Source organism: Limanda limanda, chromosome 2, assembly GCF_963576545.1.
Source record: "Limanda limanda chromosome 2, fLimLim1.1, whole genome shotgun sequence".
Classification (NCBI taxonomy): Eukaryota; Metazoa; Chordata; class Actinopteri; order Pleuronectiformes; family Pleuronectidae; genus Limanda; species Limanda limanda.
The window spans coordinates 8095811-8119844 of NC_083637.1; the positions used below are offsets into that span (position 1 = coordinate 8095811).

The 24034-nt window shown below is 41.3% G+C and overlaps 1 protein-coding gene across 1 annotated transcript in view; it reads left to right on the forward strand.

Moving 5' to 3' along the window:
* The window catches only part of mad1l1 (mitotic arrest deficient 1 like 1), a 54244-nt gene extending 43081 nt beyond the window's left edge, over positions 1–11163 (forward strand). Inside the window, exon 18 of the mRNA XM_061091096.1 lies at positions 10451–11163. Within this exon, the coding sequence (XP_060947079.1) occupies positions 10451–10600 (150 nt within the window). The 3' untranslated portion in view covers positions 10601–11163. The remainder of the gene's footprint in view (positions 1–10450) is intronic.
* Positions 11164–24034: the final 12871 nt, after the last annotated feature.

Sequence of the window (24034 nt, forward strand, 5' to 3'; positions counted from 1 at the left end):
CCATAATTAACCTGCTAAACCTTATGATGTAGGTTGAAACGAGTCACTGAATTCAGACATAAAGGCTGAGAAGACCATGGTGAGGGAAGATTAAAAGTGGAATAAAACTAATTAGAACAACTAATTTAGTTATCTGCAATTTAGAAGTGGTAAAAACTTAAGTGCACAGTTCAATGAGAGGGATGTAAGCCATAGATTTGTTTAGAAATGGGAAATCCTATTTTACATAAGAGCTTACTCTCGATAGAGCGAATATTCGTCCTTAGGGGCACTGACCCATCGATAACAACAAGCCACATAGACAACTGGAGTTTTAATTTGCTCGTAAAAGATGTCAGGAAGTGAATTATCTGAAAAAAGAATGGAAAAAGCCAGCATCTAATCACTTGTGTAATTCATAAAGAATCTCCAAATGAAATCAAACCATAACTTTATAATAACACTTGTGTGATACTCAAAAACTGTTCAGGGAAAAGCCCTTAATCAGGATTCAAAAATGTTGGCATGTTGGTTAAATGAAAAAGATTCATAGTACCACTTAGATAAGTGCCCCCTTCAATTTCAATTCAACATGTACGGGCTATTTCTGGGTTTTTATTTACCACAGTTATGTGTCGGGCTTCATTCAGGAATAATGTGCTAACACTTGTCATTCTGGGAAGATCATTCTCTGGCTGTAGCACGGTGGCTCACCTATTTTTAGCCAAGTCTGATTAGACAAGGTCATTATTCAGACAAGAGGACAATGCAATTATAGAAAAATCAAGATATTGCTGAACTATTGCTTGTGAGATCGTGGATGGATATTTGTGTACACACTCTATTTGTCTCGTACAATTCCCAAGGCAAAACCGGTCTTTTATTAATACTGAGATACTATTAAGATCCCCTCCTTTAAACCCCACCTGCATGAGCTCTGGAGCGTGAGCAGAAGTCAGAGTTGAGAGCGATAAAATGAACGTGAAACAAAAGAGGATCCTCGAGTGGGTGTTTGAAATATTTTTGGAAAGGAAACGAGGCTGGATGGGACTGAAATTCACTTTGCTCACTGAGTGAAACAAAACCCTCGCTGATATATCGCTGATAGCTACGAAGATAAACACGAGCGAAGCACTAATAAACAGCAAGCACGAAGGCTGTTGGGAATACAAGAGTGAGTAAATTAGCTGGATATGACTTTGTGTACTTAAAGCTTGGGAGAGAGAAATCTTGCAGTTGAAGTCCCAGAGAAAGAAGAGGATGTTGACTCTGATCTCTCCTGACAGTTTCCTGTCCCGCTCGCCCTCGGGCCGTGTGTGCGTGTGTGCGTGTCCGTCTGTGAATGCACTTGTCGGCATCACTTTCTCCTCTGGTCGATGCTGAGAACATATGCCAGTTGTCTCCATGGTAACATGATACATCAGAACCGCTCGCACGTCCACCTGAGGTCATAGATATTCCTGAGAAGAAGACCAGTATTGTTGTCTTCAAGTTCATTTAATACTCTGCCCCGTCAGTCCTGTGTTTTTCTATTGACAAGTTGAGTTTGGTGTTTAACAATAATACTGGCATATTATATCCAGATGAGTGGTCTTTTGGGGGTGTGTACTGACAGATAGGGCTCGCTATCAGCCCTGATCTCTGGAATCGATTCTGAAAGTCCCCAGATACGTCTCAATGTTCTTTAGAGGACTTCTTAGTATTTATCCTAGAAACACGATACGTGAGCTACACTCTGTTGTTTCCTTTTAAGGTGAAATAGTTTAAAGTGCACAGTATTGGTTAAGTTCTTGGTTTTAAAAATGTGGATTTTTCCTTGGTGAATGCAAAAGTACGATAAAATGATCAAATTACTGGAATAAATGATAATAAAAAGAAGTAATGAAAATAACAGTATAAAACCTGCACCACTTACAAGGCTGTCTTCCTTATGCATGGTGGTAAAGGCTCTAAGGTGCAGGCAGGACAAGTAGACAGCTGGCAGGTGACGTCCCTAATTATGAGTCAGGGTTATGATTGAAATTAATTTTCTATGTGTACATTGATGCAGTCGACTTTGCTGCTGTTGATTTTCAGTTTGAAGGATGTCTAAATAAACAGGAAAAAGTTCATATCTCTATTTAACAAGTTGTAAACAATATTTTATCTGCGATCTTCAACTTTGTCACCTCTATTGACAGCTGTCCTCATAACAACTGTCCATACTAACAAAATCATACAACTCTTGGCTGCCCTCAAATTAGCATGCCCCCCCCTAACGCAACCTTATTAAGCCATTGTTAATAAAGTAAACTTGTAATTAAAAATTGTCTCTCCCGCTATTTGTACATTTCACTCTTTCAAAATGGAGCTTTCAATATAAACATGATTAATTATAGAGCCAACCTACATCATCGTTTGCACTGTGACGTTAACAGTTAATTGCTGTTCCCATAAACTGTTTTTAAATGAACCGGGGGAGCTTTTAATAACCTTGGACCATAAAGACCAGATTAGCCTCGACATGTTTAACCTAACTGTGGTAAGTTCCCTTTAGCTTAATGTCGATAGAAGGTCAGTTCACCTGAGAACTATAGGGCAAGTTTGTGTTGCGTTTAGAAAATGAATGAATAAATGACTAAGCGAGGTCTGAGCAGGATTGTGTGTGTGTGTGTGTGTGGTTGTGTGTGAGGCATAGAGGGGGATGTATTAGTTTTGTGAAGCCAACTTGCAGCATTACACGTCTCGCCAAATCTGCATCAATGAATTAACAAACACGTTGTCGCTGCCAATTCAGTTTATTTGGAAAAAAACTTGCCTGTTGCTTAGCTTCTTAAAATTCCGACAACTGGATTTCGTTCACCAGCCCAATTTGTTTGGTTTTCAGTCCTGTCTGAGACATGCATACTGCATATGATGTTCAGTTCTGGCTGAAATTCACATTGCATAGAAATACCTCTTCTCTTCCTTGCTTGGAGTTTTAATGGGGAAATATTCCACCCGATAGACCTTTCTTCTTCTGTAAGTTCCAGGCTTAGTTTAATACTACACAGGGGTCATTACATCCTGTTCATCTCAAGTCTAGCTAGCTGTTTAATGACCTGTCAGTCACCTGTCAAAGGTGCCCCCCCGCCGCCCCTGCCCAGGGCAGAGCATGATTGCATATGTAGAATTTTCCTCTCAGTGAAAAAAGAACATTTGATGAAAAACCTGTTAAAAAGGAACATGAGGAACAATGGATTTAACAGTTATTTCCTCGAACAGGGAGGTAGTCGCCCCCGTCCGTTGGTTGGTTGGTTGGATTTTCAGCCGGATTACACAAAACTGCTGAGCTGTTTTCCAAGAAAATTGTTGGAAGGATGACACCTTGGCCGAGACAGAACCCATTACATTTTGGCACTGATCCAGACAAACTGGAATCCATCCACTTGCTTCAACATTGCAATTTTTTCACCAATTGCCCAGGGACTAATGCAGGGATCTTAAAAATAATAATAGTTTATATTCCCCTAAATCAATATTTAGGGGACTGATCAAAGGGACTTTTGAGTTGGTCTGTGGTGAAGATCTTGTCCCCTCTGTTCACGTAAATTTTGCCACAATATGTTCAGTATTTTTTGCCTAATCCTACCGACGATCATTTAAAGAAGTAAACCAACCAATCAACAAACAAATGGACTGCTGGGGATCATAACCTCCTGCGTTCTAGTTTAATTTCATCATTGAATTATTTCACGTCATTTATGCCGATTGTATAATTGTTCAAACTCTTCAGAAAAAGTTAACTACAGTGTAGAAAGTTTTTGTTTGTGTGTATTAAGGAGTCTTATTCTGACAACTGTAACTAATTCAATGTTTTATTTATTTATGCAAGTGAGAATCAGGGAGATCACAGTTGTTCCGTAAGGTGCTGATTGTCCCACTGTGGCAGACGTACAGTATGTAGTCATTAGTTACTTATCCCTCAGACACATGAACAACATTTTAAACAAAAAGCTCATTAGAATATAAATATGGATGGAATAGCTGTGGATTTATTCTTTGCAGAAGCTCTGCTCCGTCTTTCTGCCTCCCTCTCTCTCTCCCTGTCTCTCTCTCGTTCCCACTTCCTCCTCCCAGCCGCAGAAAAATGCCAAAATCTGCATTTAAATTGAAAGCTATTCATCTGCATATTTCTGATTATTCAATTAATGTGCCTTCTGCTTTTTTTTTCACCCCCACCAATCAGCAGCTCGGCCGTCTCATGGAATTGTTTATTGTTTATGATGCTGCTATTGGTGGGACCGTGATTTGAGTGTGTGAATAATTAATGTATGCATGGATTTGCGGGAGCAGAGGGGGGTAAAGGTGGAATCTGGTTTGAGGCAAAGGTGTAAATGAGAATTGAATTATTTTATATTTTTCCAATTCCACTCTGTCACTGCACTGAGATGAATTGGATAGAAATCTATGCAGCAGTGATGGGAGAGAACAAGACAGAGAAGAAAGGAGTCTTCATTAGTGGTGGAGAGCAGAGACCGAGGTCAACTGATCTGTGACCTGCATGTCACCACCTCGACATAGAGCCATCGGTCATATCAACACACAGTGCAGCTGCAGAAGACCAGCATGTCGTTTGTCTCAGGACAGTAAAGCTCTGCTGTCAGGAGAGACTCTGCAAGGAGAAAATAAACTTTGAGCGAATTTTCTATTGAATAGTTATAAACCTTTCTTGTGAGTGCAGACGTTTTTTCTTCGTCAGTCTGATCGAGGTTTTAAAGGAACCACGTGTTTGATTTAAAAAAATATTTTATTAACTCAAGGAAATTTGGGTGACATTTACACTTGTGCCATTCTTCAATAGAAGAAATATATTGTGGCATTGAAAAAAACTAGTACGAGCTCAGATGTCGTTCTTCATAAGGCTAACGACATGTGTCATTGTTTGCTTTCAATGCGTGTGAGGTGAGATATTTACTCCCTGGTAGAATAGTGTGGGTTCATGTCCTTGCTGGAGTGTTGCTGCCTTTTCAATGTCTCTGCTACCGGCAACTGACTCAGTGGTGATTGAGTTGCTAAATGGTCCAGCTCTCTCTCTCTCTCTCTGCCTTAGTGCGAGCCACCTTTATAAACTCATCAGCTTCTTTTATGTTACTAACCTTCAAGTGTTTGATGAGGTTCATGGGTTTGAAGTGTGTGGTTGCTGTCAACTACAAATAGAACTGCCAGCGTGGGCAAGCTATTAAAGCCATTTTATCAGCTGTTAGAGAAATTGTTTCGAAGTCTTTGCATCATGTAGAACCAATATCCGCAGGTAATGACATTGTGTTCTGATGTACCACTCCACTCAGAGACTCTAGACGTAACGTCTTTAATAAAACAAAAATACCTACTAATACTTCAACCAGCGACCAGATGGCAATTGAGATGCTTTGTCGTCCGTTTTGGGGATCAGTGATGTCGTCCATCTTTATTAACAGTCTGTGATCAAACCACAAACACATTAGCTCACTCCTCAGAATCTGTCAACTTCCTCAACCTGTCAACTTCAACCAGTAGCCCATCAACTCCAACACCAGCCCCTCTCCCTTTCCATTCACTTTGAAAATGGCCTCAGATTTTAGACTCGCTTGTTGACGGTCTACCCACGTAGACTGCAAAACACCAAATGTAGAGGCAAAGCTTGTTTCAAGGTCAGGATTAAAGGCAACACGCTGGAGAGTTATCTCTTATCTTTATGTTTGCAGGGAAACAAAGGCCTCTATCATTTGTTTCTTTTTGTCTTACATGTGTTACTCTCTTAACTGTCTAAGGCTGTGGGTGTGCAGCTTTTCTTTGACCCTGTCTGCATCAGGAGAGGTGTGTGATTGTCATTCAGGCAGCATGCAGCTCCTTGGTTGGAGGAGGTCACTATCAAACCCCCCCACCCTGCATCCCAAGCCAGAAAGTATTGATTTCCTTTAATTGGATGAACATGTGAAAAGAGGGGATGAGTCCGATAGCACATGAAGCAGATAGCACTTCTTACATTTTGTGTAAGTTGGGCTCTTACCCCTGGTTGGTGAAGTTTTCTTGTGTCTGGAGGAGGAAATTATGAAATCTGCATCCAGCTGCTGGATGAGGGAAATCCTCAATCCAGTTCTATGTAAATAGAATCTAGTTGTTTTCCATAAAGGTCAAACATTGTTTGAATTACTTCTAAGGGTTGTGAGAATATGCAAGTAACCATTGATAAGGTCAGTATTTGAATAAATAATAATAAAAAAAAATCCCTTGACCTTCTTTAAACATCTTTTGAAAAAGCGAGATAAAAAAATAAAAACAACATTTAACAAGCAATGTTGAACATGTGACCCTGTGGGGCACATAAAAAGAAAAATTAAGAGTTCTCTTATTACAATAAGAAAAGGCCTTTCATCCTCCTATAAAACTTTTTAGAGGAACCATCCAATAAAACAAGAGGATTAATTTTAATCACAAACTACTGATGGGTGAGTAAGTCAGACCTTAACAGTGCTAACGAGTTGAAATGGCGGAACCGCTCCATCTGTACGCTGGGAGAAGAAGTGTGCCCTGCCTGCACAGATGTGTGCCCTCCCTGAACACAAAGCAATCACAGCTCAGACTGTTGGATCCTCGCTGGTGGAACAAGCTTCCAAATGCTATCAGAGCAGGGGTGTCCCTCTATTATCAAGAACCTCTTGAAGACTCCTCTCTCCAGAGAGCACCTGCTCTCCTATCACCTCTAACCACTTAACAAGCCTAGCTAGCACTTGCTATGCACATTTACATTTGCTTCACTTTGTCTTATTGAATTGTTCTTCAAAGGCTCTGTGGTGTCACTTTTGTTTTTTTGTCGATTTGGATAAAAACATCTGCCCAACCTGCAAATACACAAACAGAATTGCAAAATGTTCCAGTAGGCAGGTTAGCCAATATGGTTACAAATAGATTTTTAAGTGACAGCCAGGTACGGCCACAGCAAGCATGCTAATTTCCATTTCTTATTTTTCATTAATTTATCAAATTAGATGGTGATATTTGTGCATTCAATTAAGTTACATTTAGGAGTAACCTGGTTATTTAATAAGTTGATTGAGTTTGAGTGTAAAAGAATGATCATCTCTGATTGAAGAAAGATCATCACATTGGGGCATAATTCTAATTTAAAAAAAAAACATGTTATTTAAGAAGTAAGTGTGTGACAGCTTCAATTACTGTAAAATAACATATTGAAATCTCACCTTGACACTCTGATATTGATCTACCTCAAAAATGAAGAAAGAAAAAATAAAGCACATTCAGAAAAATCCAAAATTCAGAAGAATCTCCACAAACATTCATATCTACATTGATGATTGTTATAAATGTGGTGCCATGCAACTGCTAATGTCAGTAAACTCTCGACTGGAGATAATGATGTGTTTGAAAGAAAAGATAATTATAGGGAGAAACCAGAAAGGCGCTCGGTGCTCGGTTTGGACGAAGAGGAGCGCCGGTAGAAAAGATGAGGAGCTGAGTCACAACCTTCAGCGTGTGGGATGTTTGTGTGAAGACTTTGCACATCAAGTGTCACCAGATGATTAAGTTCTTATGCTGTCATTCGTTGTTTTGCTCTCGGTCTCTTCCACACAGGGAAGAACAGCCTTGGTTGAAATGTCGTTTCAGGAATATCTCATTCGAGTGTGTGCTCTTTGTTTCATCAGGTCTTTGACATTTAAATCCAATACATCCCACAGTTTATTGACTGAGCTGGTTGGGTGCATGTCTCACCTTTTCCACCCTAACTATTAACAACCAACATGTATTGAATAGACCACCATGTAATTTGGTATAGAGCATTTTTATTTGACCAGTACTTTGGTTCAAGACCAGATTCCAGCTAAAGTGATTGCACCCTCATCAGCCTCTGTGTTCAGAGCTAATTACCAGATGTTTGAGTCTTGGCTGCACTAATGGTGTCGTGGCATTGTCATAGGTTAACTCGTATGTTAGCATTCAGCTCCAGACCCTGCTGTGCATAGGTCGAGCCTCCACCAGCATGGCTGCAGACTCCTGGTCTGTCAATTAACGACTTTGAACCCTGTGGTTTAATAGATGTGAGGCCTCAGTGAGGAAGACACCAACAACTAACAACACGCAGTTGATAAAAGAATATCCTCCTGATTTCCATGTCACTTCTCAAGGTTGTTTTCTCAGTTTTTCCTTGTGACTCACTGTGGGCGTCCTCAGCTTCCACAGGCCTTCATGAGCTCGTCCGCGGTGTCTCTTTCTCACACACACACACAAACACACACAAACACACACAAACACACGCCCACTCACACATACAGTCTGCGCTGACGACAAACTTTGGCAGAAGGTGTTACAGACAACTCCATGTCTCCATGGTAACGGGTGTCATTGCTCTTCCTTGATGTGTGTGTTCCATGTTCCCCGAGCTCCCGCGGTTTCTCGATCCATGTGCACACTTGTTGGTGTGTGAGCATGTGAAGAGAACAGCCCCCTGAGGACATGGCAGAGCTTTCAGACAGACGTGCAGGGAAGGGAAACACCAGGGAGTGTCAGGGAAGAGAAGCCACAGAGAGAGGCGGTTAGTTGAGAAGCAGTCAGGAGAAAGATGGTGTGATTACAACCTATTGGAGCGCCTCCCTTCAGTGTCCAGGCCGTTAAAATAAGATTAATTCTAACGTGACCAGATCCATGAGATTGTGAGACGTCCTAACAGACATTATTCAGCAGACACCTGTCTAATTAGACACTCGTCTCTGTGTTGTAAATGGACTTAATGTGCATGAGCTAGTTCTCTGTGCTGAATGTGTCTGGTTGGATTCTGTTAGTTTGTGCACTGAAGTCATGTTGGTACACATATCCATATTACCCCGAGGCCGAATCCTCAGTCCTTTGACTCAGTCAAAGTTGGTCCATTAAGTGCTATTAAAATATACAAAGAGATGCACCGAGAAAGTCCCTGAAGTCGCTCTTACTCAAACTGAGGAATTAGATTAATGGAGACTCTTTCAATTATGAAGGGAAAACACTAATACCAGCCTCATGCGAGATGATGTTTTTAACCACCTCACTATGAATGCATCTAAAACGGAGGAGGCGGCTTCTGTTTTAACAAAACTGTTTTGTAGTTGATAACTTGTTGATAAAACCCAAAGAAAGACAAGAATAGACATGTAATCTTTAATCCCAGTGTCCTGGTGGTCTGGTAGTCTAAGACTCAACCACATAACCATAACACATCCAGCTGTGTTGTGGCATCATCCCTCAGTATTTTCCCATTAATGACCTGTCATCTTATTTGTCCCACCAGACTTTCATAATGAACCAGAATAAGCCCTCGTCATTGTGTCAATGTTGTGTACATGTTCACACAAGTGTTCTCACCTGTCACTTAGGCTCAATTTTCACATACATGCAGTTCTCCGAGGACGAGAGTTCTCTTTAACCCCCTTTTCTGCTAAATATCATTTAAACCTACGTTAAATTGCAGCTTGCTGGATTTAAACTAATGCCGTTCTCTACGTGTCCCTGAAGAACAGTGAAGTAGGAAGCCAATCTTTTCTTTCCGTCCCCCAGGCGCCCTCCATGCTGCATTTAGCCCCGGTTTAGCATTGTGCAGTCAGCTAGCAAATGTCATTAGTTCAGTTATCGTCTCCTCTCACCCATCGGAGATTTGTGGCTGATCACACAGAAGTGAACAGCTGAGTTCACCTCTGCCTGTTGTGTGTGAAGAAGCACACTTATTAGTTTATCTAGTGGGATTCACTTTCTCTCTTTTTTTTGCACTTGCATCACACGGAAACATACCAGCGACTCCGCTGCTACTGCTGAGATCCGCTAGAATCAACAATCAGGCTTTATAATAAAACATTTTCAAGGTTGGACCTTCAGTAAGTGTTCATGTGTTAAATGATGTATTGCAGTATTAAATCTTTCTTTTCCGAACCCGTTCCCTTCTCCTCTCCCGCTCTTTCATTTATCTTGATACTTTTTCCTCAGTGTTGTCCCTTCACTTTCTTTTTTTTCATTTTATGAGCCTTCACATGATAAAATTGTCAAACAATGATCTGTGTTTCCTCCACACATGGACACAGGACATTTCCTCGGATGTCTCAATATCTTCCCAGCATGCCGTGGGACTCGGGTCCTCGCTACCTTCCTCCGCCTGTGATGCTTTAATTACTTTATCCCTCGTTTCCCTCATCCCTCTCTCCTTCACTCCACCGCCCCGAGCTGCTCCTCATTTCTTTTAATTAATCCACACAGATTTAGACACCTTCACCCTGCTGTGAATGCACTCACACACACACACACACACAATGCACACACACACTCTTCACGTATCCCCGGTAGACAATAACAACTTTAAATGATCTCACTTCACTTTGAAAGTTTCTCCCCAGAGATGGATGTAGTGGAAGAACCCAGATCTTATTATTCAATATTGTGTGTTGTTTTCTTTATTGCATGTGTGTTAATGTTATTGTGTCTCTGTGTGCAGGGCCCCAATGGAAGCATGCAGCTCATGGAGACCGAGTTCTCCAAGACTCTGGGAGAGATGGTGGCGCTTCACCTGCATCACCAGAAGAGCATCCCGGCTTTCCTCTCTGCCGTGACCCTCGACCTCTTCAGCAGACAAACCACCATCTGATGGGACCTGGCACCATCTCAGACCCGGGGCCGGAAACTAATAAGATGGAGATTCACTTTGCTTTTAATCTAATCTGTATTATTCATTATCTTTTTGAGCCTATTTAACGAATCTTTCAATAAATGTCTCCATATTTCTCAATAGCTCTGGTATTAAGATGATTTGGTTTAGGTCTTTTTATGGAAGAACTTAAATGTTGCATTCAAAAGTCAAAGGAATCAACTTTGTATCCCTGTTGGTGCCGTATTCAACAATTGATCTTTTAAAAATACTTTTTCTCTGTCAACAGCACAGAACTTTGAAAATTACACAAAAGCCAATGATGTTTGATTTAGAGGATGATTTTTTTTATAGAGATGTGTTATCGAGTGTTTCTGCAGGAATGTATTTAGTGTGTTTTTTTACCGAGGCCGAGTCTGTGTTGAATCTTTCTTCGGCATTTTTTGTCCTACACAGATTTGTGGGGCTACAACTAGTCTCAGTCAGTCTAAAGACAAGTAGAAAACATGAACGCAATGAATTGTTATTGTTCCTTTATTCCATTATAAACAAGTTTTCATCAATATCAGTTTTTGTGTGTGTGTAGATATTGTGTCATACTTGTCTCTATCTGCTCCGTGTGTTAGAAGAAACCGTAAGTAGAGGGTGAAACAATTTAGAGATCAGAGAAAAGCTTGTTGACTTCTGACCGCACTCATATTTCACACTTCTGTTTGAACATTGGTGAGAAAACGGTCAATATTTGATCTCTAATAATCTCACCAAGTTTCACACAGTTTAAAGTGTGAAAGTGTAGCAGACTGTGCTGTGTGATCCAAGTGAGAGTGTTAACATTTGTTCTATTTAACACAAAATGAAGAAAAAGTGTGTGCTGACTGAAGTTTGAGCAGGAATCATAGACTCTCCCTTACGTGTTTCCACTTCCTGTTGTACATAAACAAAGCTAAAGAATTCCAGATACAAGATGCCGCCATCTTGAATTTTTTACGTTATTTGGAGTCAAAAGTGGAGCCAGTGGGGATGGTGGAGTGGAGCTGCCATTTTGAAGTACTGCTGAATCACATGGTCGACTAATTGCGTCAATTAAACCTTTTTACCCTATTTTTATTGTATCAAATAAACAATCTAATACCAAACTAACAGCCTCAGACTAAAAACTCTCTAAAATAACACAGACAATCTTTGAGAATATATTATTTTTCTACTTTGGTCCTTGTCCCACCTACTAACATGGAGGAGGCAGGGTTTATGACCTATGCTCCTGCTCACCACCAGAGGGCGATTAAGATAATTTGAATAAATATTATACTATCAGAAACACATCTGCATTACAGTGAGATTATCACAACAACAAACCAGACTCACTTGTTCATTAAAGTGAGATGTTGATGCTACAACACAACACTTTAATTTAGGCCTAAGTGATGTGGGTTGGTTGGATTTGATCCAACAAATTTGATGTTATTATTTCAAAGGTCTTTGTTTTTTAAATAGACAGTATCTTTATTATAAAATATATTTAAATTTTTAATGCAGGCTATTGTACGGTATACTTGTGTTGCTCACCTGCTCATCGCCGTCATAAAAAAAAGTAAACCTTTTTACCCTGTTTTTATTGTATCAAATAAACTATTTCATACCAAACTAACACTTAAAGACTAAAACCTCTCTAAAATGACAGGGACAGTCTTTGAGATAATATGATGTAACTTTCTAATTTGGTCCTTGTCCCACCTACTAACATGGAGGAGGCAGGGTTTATGACCTATGCTGCTGCTCACCACCAGGGGGTGATTAAGATAATTTGAATAAATATTATACCATCAGAAACACAACTGCATTACAGTGAGATAATCAGAACAACAAACCAGACTCACTTGTTCATTCAAGTGAGATGTTGATGCTACAACACAACACAACACTTTAATTTGGGCTTAAGTGATGTGGCTTGGGTCGGATTTGATTCCAACAAATTTCATGTTATTATTTCAAAGGTCTTTTTTTTTAATAGACAGTATCTTTATTATGAAATATATTTAAATGTTTTATTGCAGGCTGTTGTACAGTAGAATCATGTTGCTCCCCTGCTCATCGCCGTCATAAAAGATATTACTAGACACCGGTGTGTCCTGAAGTGTGGACAGGACAAAGAAAGCACCCACACGGGAAGCTTCAACGTTTTATAGTCGGTGAAACTCTTTTAAAATTCACTGGGAAAAGGATTTAAAACCCAGAAATAGGTCTTCGGATGTTAATCTCATTGTAATGAACGATGAATAATTCCTGTTGAGAATTTGGTTAACGATCGTGCCTGTGTGTGTGTGTGTCTTCGTGTGAGTACAAGCACGAGACAAGTCAACTAAACTTCCTGGCAGCAATAAAGAGAAATGGCAGAAATAAAGATTGGGGGGGGGGGGGGGGGGTGAAGAGGGAAGCAAGGGAGCAATCCAATAAAACTGAGAAACGAAAGGAAGTGGACCGAGAATAAAGCCACTTATCATAGGGACAATATAAGCGCTCCAGCTGGGGCGGCCATATGTCTCATGAGGAAACATGTCACATACCGTCCTCTATCTCTCTCTTTTGTTGTCCTCTCTCTCTTTCATTTCGACAACACGTCTCCTGCACATCCCGGCAGCTACGTGTCACATTCGAGAGGATTTCCTATGAGCTGTGAATCCCATTCAGACGTGTCACATACAATTCTCTGCTTCAGGAGTGTGTCAGATGCTCTTTGGCTTTCTTTATAATCCCCCCCCGTCCCATTAAAATGCTGTATCCTCTCCTCCTGTTTTAAAGCTTCAATTCAAATGGTAATCAATAAAGCGTTTGTCTGACTGGCTGCTGCTGAAAGACGACTGACTTTAATGAATAATAATAATAACTCTGCCGCACACCAACTTTGTGGTAACTTCTCCTCTGCTCTTCCTCCAAAATGAGACGAGACAATACCACGGCTGTTGAGAGGTTTATTTTTTAATGAGCAGAGTAAGTTGACAATTCTCGCCCCCCCCTCCCCCGGTTGTTTGGTTCCCAGTTTGATCTCGGCCGCTGTGCCGTCTGGTGGAGCTTCTCTGGTGAGCTCAGTCTGAAGGCTCAGTCCCAGGTGAGCAGCTGAGCTAAGTGCAGTTCACAGTCTTCCGTGAAAAAGAGAGAAGAAGTCTTTATCAGAGAGCGGTGTCATGTGGACGAGATACCGGCGAGTTCACCGGCGAGCGACCGGTGGTCACGGGGGCTGATGCAGCTCAGAACGATAATGGAGTGGTGGACGCCGGTGAAGAGGGTGTCTGGAAATCCAATAAAAAAGGGAGGGTCCTCTGGTCAAACAGTTATGTCAAAATCAGCTTTGCCCACAATGCAACACTTCATCTGCAGATATTCCTTTGACCGGTCGGGTGTTAGAGTCAGCGTGTTTAATTTAACTTTCCTATTAGATTTATTTCATGAGCATGAAAGTCATATTTCCTATGTTTATCCCAGTGAGGCTGGTTTGGAAGAAGCACAGGAAATGTGTTAATTGTCTTGTTACCGTGTTTTAGTGTCTGATAAACCTTCCAACTATTGGAGTCATCAAATATATTGCACTTCTTATTTCTTTTATCACCAAGACCTGAAGCAGCACCTCCCAAACAATATGGACAATGTTTTTTTTTATACACAGGGCTGTTTTCTGTCTCAATCCTAATAAAGTGTGAATCCTCTCTCTGTTTATAATCTGTCCTCCTCATCCTTATAGCTGAAACTTGGCTAGAAGTGGTACGTCCTGGAACAACCGCTGGAAAGGTTTACCAGTGTATCTCTGAGTCAACATATAAATAAAGAGATCATCACAAACATATAGGCTGTGTCCGAAGTCGCTCACTTATCGCTGTGTAGTGAGTTCGCATTTTGCAGTGCTATCGGAATGTTTAGTGAAATTTGTCCTACCCTATAAAGTGCTCTCATGATAATCCATCATGATAATTAGTGCACTAGAGAGAGCAGAGAGACGCGAGTAAATGTAAATACCAGCAGAGCATCACAAACTCAAACCCGTTCATTTCCACATTTAAAGATTGTGATTCAACATTTATTTTTTACATTAAAGTGTATATACCATGTGTAAAATAAACATTTAAAATGTGCGATATAGTTCTCGATATAGAAATCACTTTTTAGAGAAGTAGAGAATAGTGAGTGAGTGAGTGGGTGATTTTCTGACAAAGCTTTATCGTACAGGTGAAAAGTGAACGTGTGTTTATCCTCAATCATTTCTTTAAATATTGTCCTGTTAACTCATGGTCGGCTCCATTTCATCAGAAAGAATAACCTGATACTCAAGTAATAAAATACAGGATTTTCATTACATGAAGATTAGAGTGTTGGTTCCTCAGTGGGCAACAAAAAAGAAACGGATTCATCCTCTTGTTAAACTTCTGTGGCTGTGAACTCTGCCCACAAAGAAGAAATACTCAGACCTTCTCCTCTCAGCCGTCTTCTGTGTTATTTCCATTCCTGTCTTTCATTACCTGTAAAACCCCCTTGATTGTCCTCCTGCCTCCCAGCCTTCCTGCTCTCCCCGCTTCTTCCCCCTCTTTTATTCATTCCTTTATCTTTATTTCATCAGCCCATCATCTCTCAGTTGAAAACAATTAGCTCACGCCCTGATATCTCATCAACTTTAAATGAGGTGGTGGAGCCAGGTGGAAAATGCCAACGCTTTAGCTTCATAACTCTGCAGCACACATCATATTTTCACCCGCTCCAAAAGAAAAGCACCGGTCCTCATCACGCGGTAAACAATCGATTTCGTAAAGCACGTTTTAAAGAAAGTACGCTGCAGAAATCTTTTTTCGAGGCCGTAGCTGAATCCTTAAAAGCAATTTCTCAAGCATGTTTAATTTATGAGAGAAGTCAAGGAGTGGCATTTAAGACTTCCTCTTCAAGATTTTCATTTTTCACCAAGGAGAGATATTTGTAAGTGAGGCTCGCTGAGAAGAGACGTCCCCACTACAGAGGAGTCTCAGCCAGGAACCAGAGAGGCTTATGGGACACAGAGAGAGGACCTGTCACTGATTTCTTTCATCTCTCATCCCTCTCTCCTTCCTGTCTCTACCTTTCTCACTTAACTCTCGCTCTGCCCAGGAAGCTCGGCATCGTTTGCTCTGAAGTGAGTCTTTCTACAAATCTCTGGCTCCCTCCCAGAGAACATTCACAGTTCCATCACGTTATGGAGCTGACCCTCTAATGTACACACACATTAATGTATCATAATTCATCCATAAAAGTGTTTAGTGAACCTGCAACAGGATTTTCAAACAGGTTTTAGCTAGTCAAAGTGAAACCACTTTCCACCGCTTCAGAATAACAATGTGCTCGACCAACAGGCCCACGGACACAAAGAGGGATGAAAGTGCTTCTGTCATTAAAAACCTATTGTGGGATTATTACATTTCACATTAAGCTAATATTAGTGATTACCTCCGGATCAAGTGTTTTACACAATCTGACTGTTTACAGCTGGTTCCTTGACTCATTGGTCTTTCACGTGTTGTTTCCTTGTTCCCAGATGTAAAATATATGTGAACATTATTTCAGAAACAGGTCTGATCATCTCACATCGTCTCATGAGCCCTCAGGTGTATCACTGGATGACTCGGGGGGGGGTCTGAGCCCCAAGATTCAGTGGTGAACCACTTCAACTCCCTCTCCAGCTCTACTGAAGAGTTTTAGCAAATTGAATTTCTTCCTTTCCAGGCATCCATTGTGTTCCGGCATTAAATTCTATTCAATCAGTTTGGAAATCCACTAAATCTACAGAGACATTTCATTTGACTGTTTTGTTTGTTCTATTCTAATCTGGAAATGCAGCTCTCAGCTAATGTACTAATATACTTTGAAACTCTCTGTGGCCAAGATTGTCAATGTCAGGAAATCTAATACAAAAGACAAATTAATAACAAGTCGTGTCTGTGTTTTAAAAAACAAATATAGCCAAAAATATCTTGGATGTAAAAAGCTGCCATCTTGTGCCCGAGTCAGTGCCGTGGCGGTGGGGGTGGGGCCTATCGCAAGTTTGTCTCACCTGTCAATCATGACATCTCATCACATTTTTATTGCATCAAATTACTAAATATAACCAAACTTCACAGAAATTAGCTCCTACAAACATCAGTGTGAATAGAAACTACCTCAAATAAGAGAAACCTTCGAGAAACCTTTATTTCATGTTGTATTTTGACCTTTTAAGTTTTTTCCGTCTCCCGTTCACCAACATGGAGAAGACGAGGTTCATGACCCATTCTGCAGCCGGCCACCAGGTGGCAGTCGTGACCATTTGGCTTCACTTTTGACCTTTCATGTCGTCCATCTTTCAGTCTATGACCCACAACAGACGAAAGCCACTATTCCATCTTCTAAATCAAGCACTTTGAAGTAAATACGTGTCAGATTTATTTCTTTGACATGATGGATATTTCCAGCCGGTACCAGCCTCATGCTCCTTTTCTGGCATAACAACCAGTTGAATTTAATGGTGCAATTATGCAGTTTCGGAACTGGTGTCCGGCCAGGAGCAGAAATTTGGAGGGAGCTGTACCAGGGCAAAGTTTCTACCTCTGATGACGGAGTGGCTCCATTAACACATCTCTCTCCTCGTTCGCTTTTACACTTTGGAGCTGCCGCGGCGCTTAACGTCTGGCGCGTGTAATTCTCGACAGCCGCTGCCTCTAATCCTCGCTGCCATGCAGTGTGTGCCGCGGCTCCGAGGGCCGGTTGAAAAGTGCATGCAGGTCTCCGGGCTCGACTCCAACATGGCTGCCAGCGCAGGAGACTGACAGTTTGGCTAATTAGAGCACTTTTTAATTTGCGCTGCCTTGATCTCTCGTCTTGGCCTCCTTCACTCTGTGAGCCCGTGTGTGCGTGCGGGGGGGAATGTGTGTCGGTGTGAGGTTGTGTAACTCGAGCCAGCGCGGCGTCACCTTTTGTGGTCATTTAGTGAAAAGGTGGCACGGTTTGAAGGGAGGGTAAATGCCAAAAATATCTGTCATTTAGTCTTTCTCTAACTTTGCCTGTCCTCCAAGTCGTTCTCTCTGCTAAGTGACTTCTTAGGCATCTTGTTCCAGCTCCTTCATTTCTTGCATCTGGTTTAGTAATGTCTGCACACTCCTCCACCCTGTAGCAACCGGCTTTCACTCTCAGGTTCAATGACTCTGCAGTAGACACAGGTTTTTGAACGTGACACTCGGGTGAACCTGCCAATTTCTTATTCTTCTCTCATTCCTCTGCGATGATATGACCTGATTTAACTTTCAGGCTTTGGCATCTAAATGGCTCTAAACGTTTCCAGCGCATTTGTGACATTGAACATGAAAAAAAAAAGGCAGACTCCTCCACTGGCAATGGGAACGGAGTCAATCGGCTTTTTCTGTTTAGCACATTCAAAAAACCTGTTTACAGCCGTGAAAGAAGAATGAATGAAAGCAGCAGGATTCCACTCCAGCGTTAGTTATTACCTCCACCATGTTTCCACCCTTTGTTTGTTGATTGGACGGTTTGTTTGTTTGTTTGTAAATAGGACAACACAAAAAGAACTGTGCGTGTGCGCTTCAGGGGGCGGATCCAGGAGTCTGTTCTCTTTCTTTTCTATCTTTTTGAGATATTTTTTAACCTTTTCTTTTACATTTTCGCTGATTTCCAGGAAAAATAATTTGTTGTTCTGATGTTTAGGGAACCGATCTATGAGTGTGTGCAATTTTGGGCACCTGTATAAATGTATTTAATAATTAGTTGTTATGTCATATCTAATATTGTTAGATTTAGGATTGTCTAAACTGACAAATGGGTTCATATTTTATCTATTTTATTCGATTATGTTGAGTTTGCATTTGGAGCAGAGATAGAGGCAGTGATCTAACGAGAGGACGTAAACTGACGCAGTCTTTGTCTCATGTTATATCATTGCAGTAAAAACAATCTAAAGGGAGCTGCTGTGTTTTCCTGTTTGTGTCCTGAACTCACTTACATGTGCCACAACAGAAATGCACATTCTGTCTGGAGGTTTTTGCGACTGGTGACATGCTTCCGTCCACAGAGGTGCCAAAATCCAGAGAAATGAAAAGTTCCTTAAAGGAGCTTCAGGGGCCGTTTGGCCTTTTCGGAGGTTTGTGCTTCACCTCGTTCTATTTTAGTTCATCCCGTGTCCTCGTTCTTAAACTTGTCTTGTTCCCTTGAATCTTTTCTTTTTTTTTAAAGCGTTGTTGCTGCTCTGCATCGACGTCTCCTGCTCAATCGGCCTCAAAGATGTTTGTTTAGGTCCGGATCCCATCCTTCAGTCAAGAGGAGGAAACACCAGTATAACCACTGACCTATTAACTCACAAGTCATGTTGTTCTCCTCTCAGTCAGCCCCGACCTTTACACAGTGTTCTCTCACTTACACTCTACATTATTAATGCTGCCTGGCCTATCATGTGTGTGTGTGTGTGTGTGTGTGTGTGTGTGTGTGTGTGTGTGTGTGTGTGTGTTTGTGTGTGTGTGTGTGTGTTTGTGCGTGTGTGTGTGTGTGTGTGTGGGCCCTCCCGCTGGCAGGTTGATTTTAATATGTATTAATACAGCGGTGAGAGTGTTTCCCGTTATTATCTGTGTCATCCCTCTCTCCCCGGCCTCCTCCCACAGGCTGGCCCACATTAGGCCACGATCTTAGAGAGAGGCAGCGGCTCTAATTCCCTTTTTAAAAATGAAGGTTATTTCCCGGAGATGACTCCCAGGGCTCGGGGAGAAAGCACAACTCTGAAAATGAGCAAAGAGTCTTTCTGTCCTCTCTTATCTGGCTTAGCCTCCTATTCATAATGCTGTTTCCTGTTCCCTCCCCCCCACCCCTTCTCCTTTCTATCCTCATATCTCGGCTGTCGTCCCTTTCGGCCGTGGACATCACTGTAAATGCCATGTGGAGGTTGACGGAAGGGGTGGGGGGGAGGGAACTTATTGTTCGTGCCTGTAGGGAGGCCTCCTCCTGCACTCAGGCAGGCGTCAGCGTGGACAGCTATAGAGTGGTGGGCGGGGGGGAGAGACGGGCAGCACACACACACACACATAAAAGACAGATTTTTTGGTGTGTGCGGCGCCGGCTGTGACGAGCCTGACAGCTGCAGGGTCCCACTCGGCTCTGCATACCACTTTGCTTTGATAAGACCACCGCCAGAAAGGGCAGCGCTCAACCACAGCGCCGCACAACCGGACTTAATGCCGGCGCTGCTCCAGCGGCAGTAATACCACAAGTTGTTTGGCTGCCCTTTGCAACTGGCCCCACTGGGCACAGGGCGTGGAATCTCTCATTCTGCTGGCCAGGAGTGCTCTTTTTCTTTATTTTTATATAATCCGCCCAGTGTCATGACTGTGTAAATACCACGTGGAATTTTAAAAAGTTCAACAACAAAATCAAATCAGAGGGTTTTATATTAAACTGTTTTTTCAATCGTTATGTGAAAATAAATATGTGTTTCCCTGCATCTCTTAAGGGGATAGTTCACAAAAAAAATGAAATTCACTCATTATGTACTCCCCACTGTGCCAATGGAGGGGGGTGGGGGGGTGGAGTGTTTGGGAGTTTCAGGGGTAAACAGCTTTGCAGCCAAATCCAATAGGATTGAAGTAAATGGGGATCGATTCTTCAAACGAAGAAAAACAACAGGAGAAAAACACCACACGCCTCCACATTCCTCCTGTGGTGTCATCCAAGCCCCGGCATTCAAATTCGATACAGCACTGTTTACACTGTTCACCCCTGAGACTCCAGAAGTGTTTTGTGGACTTCACCCACCCGCCTATCGGCAAAGTAGTGAGTGGATAATGAGTGAATTATTTAAAATTTTGGGGTGAACCATCCCTTTAAGGCAGCGAGACCTCATGTCTGTCTGTGTCTGCGAGTTTGAGAGCGAGCCCGAGATCTGAGCTGTCACAGAGGGAGGAGGACGAGGTTGTGGAGGCTGATGATGTAACCATGGAGACACACCAAACTCACCTGCCCTGGGATAAAATCACACGGTTCAGACGGGAGATGGAGGGATAATAGAAAGATCCTGTTAGGACGTGTTCTCTTCGCAGCGTCTTGACAGAAGCCGCCCGACTTCAGGCCCCTGAGCCACTGGTGCTGCAGCCGTTTAAAGATAAGATGTAATGAACCTGCTCTGGAGTTACAATTTTTCCCTCAGTCGGTTTTGGGGATGGAGCTGAACGGTGCTGCTGTAGATGAATTACGACGCCATAATGAATCTAAAGGGTTGTTCCACTCGGAGGGTTAAGTCCCTGAAATCATGCTCATTGTGTCGCTGCCCACGTGTGGTGCAGGAGGAGAGTTCAAAGTCTCCACCTCATTGTAAATATCCCTAGAAAAATCAATTTCAGACATGATGAGGATCCTGTTTTTAGATTTGAAGCGTTCAATGTCACTTTAGTGCTGGAGAAAATATGTCTTAGATGAAGAGGCACCATGAAACTAAAACCTTGAAACTTTGAAGACTCGTGTGAGAGAAATTGGAGCGGCTTCATACCGCACTTGTTCTTGTTTTGGTGTGAATCCGGAGCTTTAGTCCTGTTGCCTTATCTTTTTCTTTTAAATGTATTTTATCTGTGTTATGTGATTTCTGTGTGTCTTGTGACTGTTGACATTTTTTTGTATGCTGCTGTCTTGGCCAGGCTTCCCTTGGAAAAGAGGTCATTGTATCTCAACGGGACCAACCTGGTTAAATAAAGGCAAATAAAAATAATAAAAAAAATGAGAAAGAAGTTTATTTCCTTGAAGGACACATTTGATTCCAGTCTGATGTCTGTGCTGCAGCCTTCAGTTCCCCAGTCTTCTTTAACCCTTTGATACACAAGCTATGCAAACCCCCTCTAAGGCACAACATGGGTCAAAAATGACCCGTATTGACTTACAATGTTATTTCATGCACGACTGAGTGTTTCTTTGCTATATTTTTGGAAATCAAATTATTTCATCATTTAATATTCAAAGTATTCATTAAATATCTTGTTTTTGATTACCACAAATCATTATTTTCATTTTATCTTTCATAATTTATTAACTAAAATAGTTTTTGTATTTTTAAATCAAGTTTACACACATGGGTCAAAAATGACCCGATGGAGTTTATCAAAAACAAGATATGTTAATTAATACTTTGTTATATTAAATGATTAAATAAATAGATTTTAAAATATATAGCAAAGAAGCACAGCCATGCATAAAATAACATGTGAAATGAATACGGGTCATTTTTGACCCATGTCGTGCCTTAGAGGGGTAGTGATACAAAAATGTTTTTTATTAAAAAAGTAAATAAGGCAAAATAAAAATAAGAATGTGTAATGATCAAAAACAAGATAATTGAGGAATTCCTGGAATTCTGAATGATGAAATACATTTATTGCAAAGATATTTACAATTAAAACTCCATCGGGTCACTTTTGACCCATGTTGTGTATCAAAGGGTTAAATAAGCAAATGAACATCAATAAAGTCGTGACCAGCATTTGCTCGTTGAGTTCAGATCTTGAAATAATATTCTACCAACGTAGTACTCAAAAATAAAACTTCTGTATTTAGAATAGTGCCTGAGTTAAACTAAATACATACTTGCAGCAAATACTAAATATGTATTTTAAAAACTTAATTAATTGAATAATTAAGTTTTGAAAGCAACAGTATTCTACATGTGTCACAGATTAATTAACTTGCTGGACCTAGTTTTATTATATTTTTCTACTGTTCACAGCTGAATGTGTAAAAGTTACCTCTAAAGATAACACTGAAAGTAAATAAAGACTAAAACTTAAATGACTTGAACGATTCTTTGGGTTGTGTGATATGTTTTCTGCTTAAAAGCTTAGTTTGGTAAAGAATCTACTAATTGTGCCTCTGCAAAGATATTGAAGTTATATAAACTAGCATGAATCAAAGCGTCAAAACTTCCCCCTGCTTCCAGGGTTTATGCCAAAATACAGTAGCTCATTAAAACGTCAAATTAGTCCTTTAATTACTTAAGATATTGTTTTGTTGTCTATTTCTTTTGACAACAATAATATTTTATTCCAAAATCAACTCCCTGGATCCGACTTTTTGCTCAAATCCGACTGGATTGTGTTTTATTAGTTATCACCTGCTTCTTCCCACCAGTTTGTAACTGGAGCATTTTGCTGGAAACGTTCACCTCCGGAGCTCGAACGCCCAGGTGTTGTGATTTAAGGGATTTTCTCTCCTCTCGAGCTGCAGCAGATTCTCCACATCTGTTTCTCCAGCAGCTGAGCCCGCGGCTCCCGGTGACAAATAACCCATCTCCATGTGTAAATCAGTGGATTTCCGCTGTAAGTCTGTCACAGGAGTACTTACCCAGCGCCGGCTGTGACATAACCATCCACGTTGTGTGAAGCAGCTGCAGGTGGATAAGCGTTTGTGTTCTTGTGAGGTTCATGTAGGATTTCAAACCTTCTCTTTGTAACCACAGTGTCAGACGGTAACAAATAAAGAGAGAGAGAGAGCTTCTTGTTTTCAGAGCCTGGTGCACTGTAAACCTTCTCATTAAACAACTCGGAACCAAATTGGATTGTGCAACAATGAGGAAAATGGCTTTGTGTGTCTGTGTGTGTGTGTGTGTTAGGATTATGTTAAGATAACTTTGGGGCGAAGGCATTTTAGACTTTTGCTGTTTAAGCTGCTGGTTCGAAATCCACATGGAAGCTTTTGTTTGTTGTCGGAGAAGTAGGTTGAATCGACAAATACTGGAAACTTACTCAGATTCAAAAGAAGAAGACGAGGAATAATGATCTTCAATCCGTCTGGCGTTGCTTTTTCTTGGCCGTGTTAAAACGCCGAGTTCCAGAGTGTTGTCGACCTGCTCTCCAGACACTCCTCATTAGATGGTTCACTTGGTCCATACACTCGCTGCTGTTAATTAAAACTCCAGCAAAGTAAGCATCCTAATTAATTCCACCAAGGACACGCTCCAAATAGGGCCTTTCATTCCCAGTGCCAATTCAACATGGCGCTATATCTCTTCCCCCCCCCCCCAATGGGTTTCAAGTCTTCCTTGAAGCAGTATTTTTTGACTGAGGGCGTCTTGGAGTTTATCGGGATCCATGTTCATCCAAGTTTTCCTGGAGCTCCCTTGGCCGACATTTACATTCACTGTGATTCCTGTTTGCACTGAGCAGCCGGGTCTTTGCCAAAAGTATTTTTCTTCTGACAGGAGTTGTGTAATTTATTTAACAGGATTATATTTAACTACGAGCCAAGAACAGTTCACAAATATCAGCCGGTCACGGATTAATCAATTTGAATATTTAATTATCGCCGTCTCCTCATGTTGTTGTGTGATGCAGTAAAAGTAGAAATTACCTCAGAGTTATGTGTAGTTGTACACTCTGAACTTTGCAGGATCATATCGTAGGAAAATAACTT